Source organism: Arachis ipaensis, chromosome B06 (genome assembly GCF_000816755.2).
Source record: "Arachis ipaensis cultivar K30076 chromosome B06, Araip1.1, whole genome shotgun sequence".
In the NCBI taxonomy this organism is placed as follows: Eukaryota; Viridiplantae; Streptophyta; class Magnoliopsida; order Fabales; family Fabaceae; genus Arachis; species Arachis ipaensis.
The window spans coordinates 118571801-118572479 of record NC_029790.2 but is presented as its reverse complement, the minus strand read 5'-3'; the positions used below and the strand labels follow the sequence as shown (position 1 = coordinate 118572479).

General features: G+C 30.5%; 1 protein-coding gene across 1 annotated transcript in view; it reads right to left on the bottom strand.

Moving 5' to 3' along the window:
• LOC107647377 (inositol transporter 1-like) overlaps positions 159-679 on the bottom strand; it is a 9329-nt gene continuing 8808 nt past the window's right edge. The window contains exon 4 of the mRNA XM_021105642.1: positions 159-305. Within this exon, the coding sequence (XP_020961301.1) occupies positions 159-305 (147 nt within the window). The remainder of the gene's footprint in view (positions 306-679) is intronic.

The window sequence follows — 679 nt, the reverse complement described above, 5'->3', positions numbered from 1 at the left end:
AGAGAAGTTTTATCCCCTTGACTTTCCTTCTAATGAGTTAATATTTTGAAATCTCAGTTGCAACATTATCAGCATGATATACCAAATCATTTGAAAGGCATTGGTACACTTTCTGAATTATGCAAGAAGTTGCAAGAAACGGGAAAATCAAGAACTTATCACATGGTTGATAGATTAATACGTCTTGTTTTGACTCTACCAGTGTCTACAGCAACAACAGAAAGAGCCTTTTTAACAATGAAAATTGTTAAGACAAGTCTCAGAAGCAAAATGGCTGATGAATTTCTTGCAGACAATTTGGTCATCTATATAGAAAAAGAATTAGCAGCTATTTTCGACACAAATTCAATTATAGATGATTTTGAAAATAAAAAAAAAAACGTCGAATAGCATTTTCATGATACAAAACTGTAAGTGGTAACTTTAATATATTATTGTCTTACTTTGATTGAGATTATATATTTATTTTTTTTATTTTATCAATAGAAATAGTAATATAAAATATTTTTAGTAAATTATTAAACACCGCCCCCCCTAAATAGTTAGTCTAGCTCCGCCCCTGGGTATTAGCATAGCCAATGTCAAGTTAGGTTAGAACTTAAGTGTGAAATGATTGTGTTAATCCTGTGAAATTGGTGTATGTAATACTTTAACTATAGTAGAAATTCCACCACTGTTG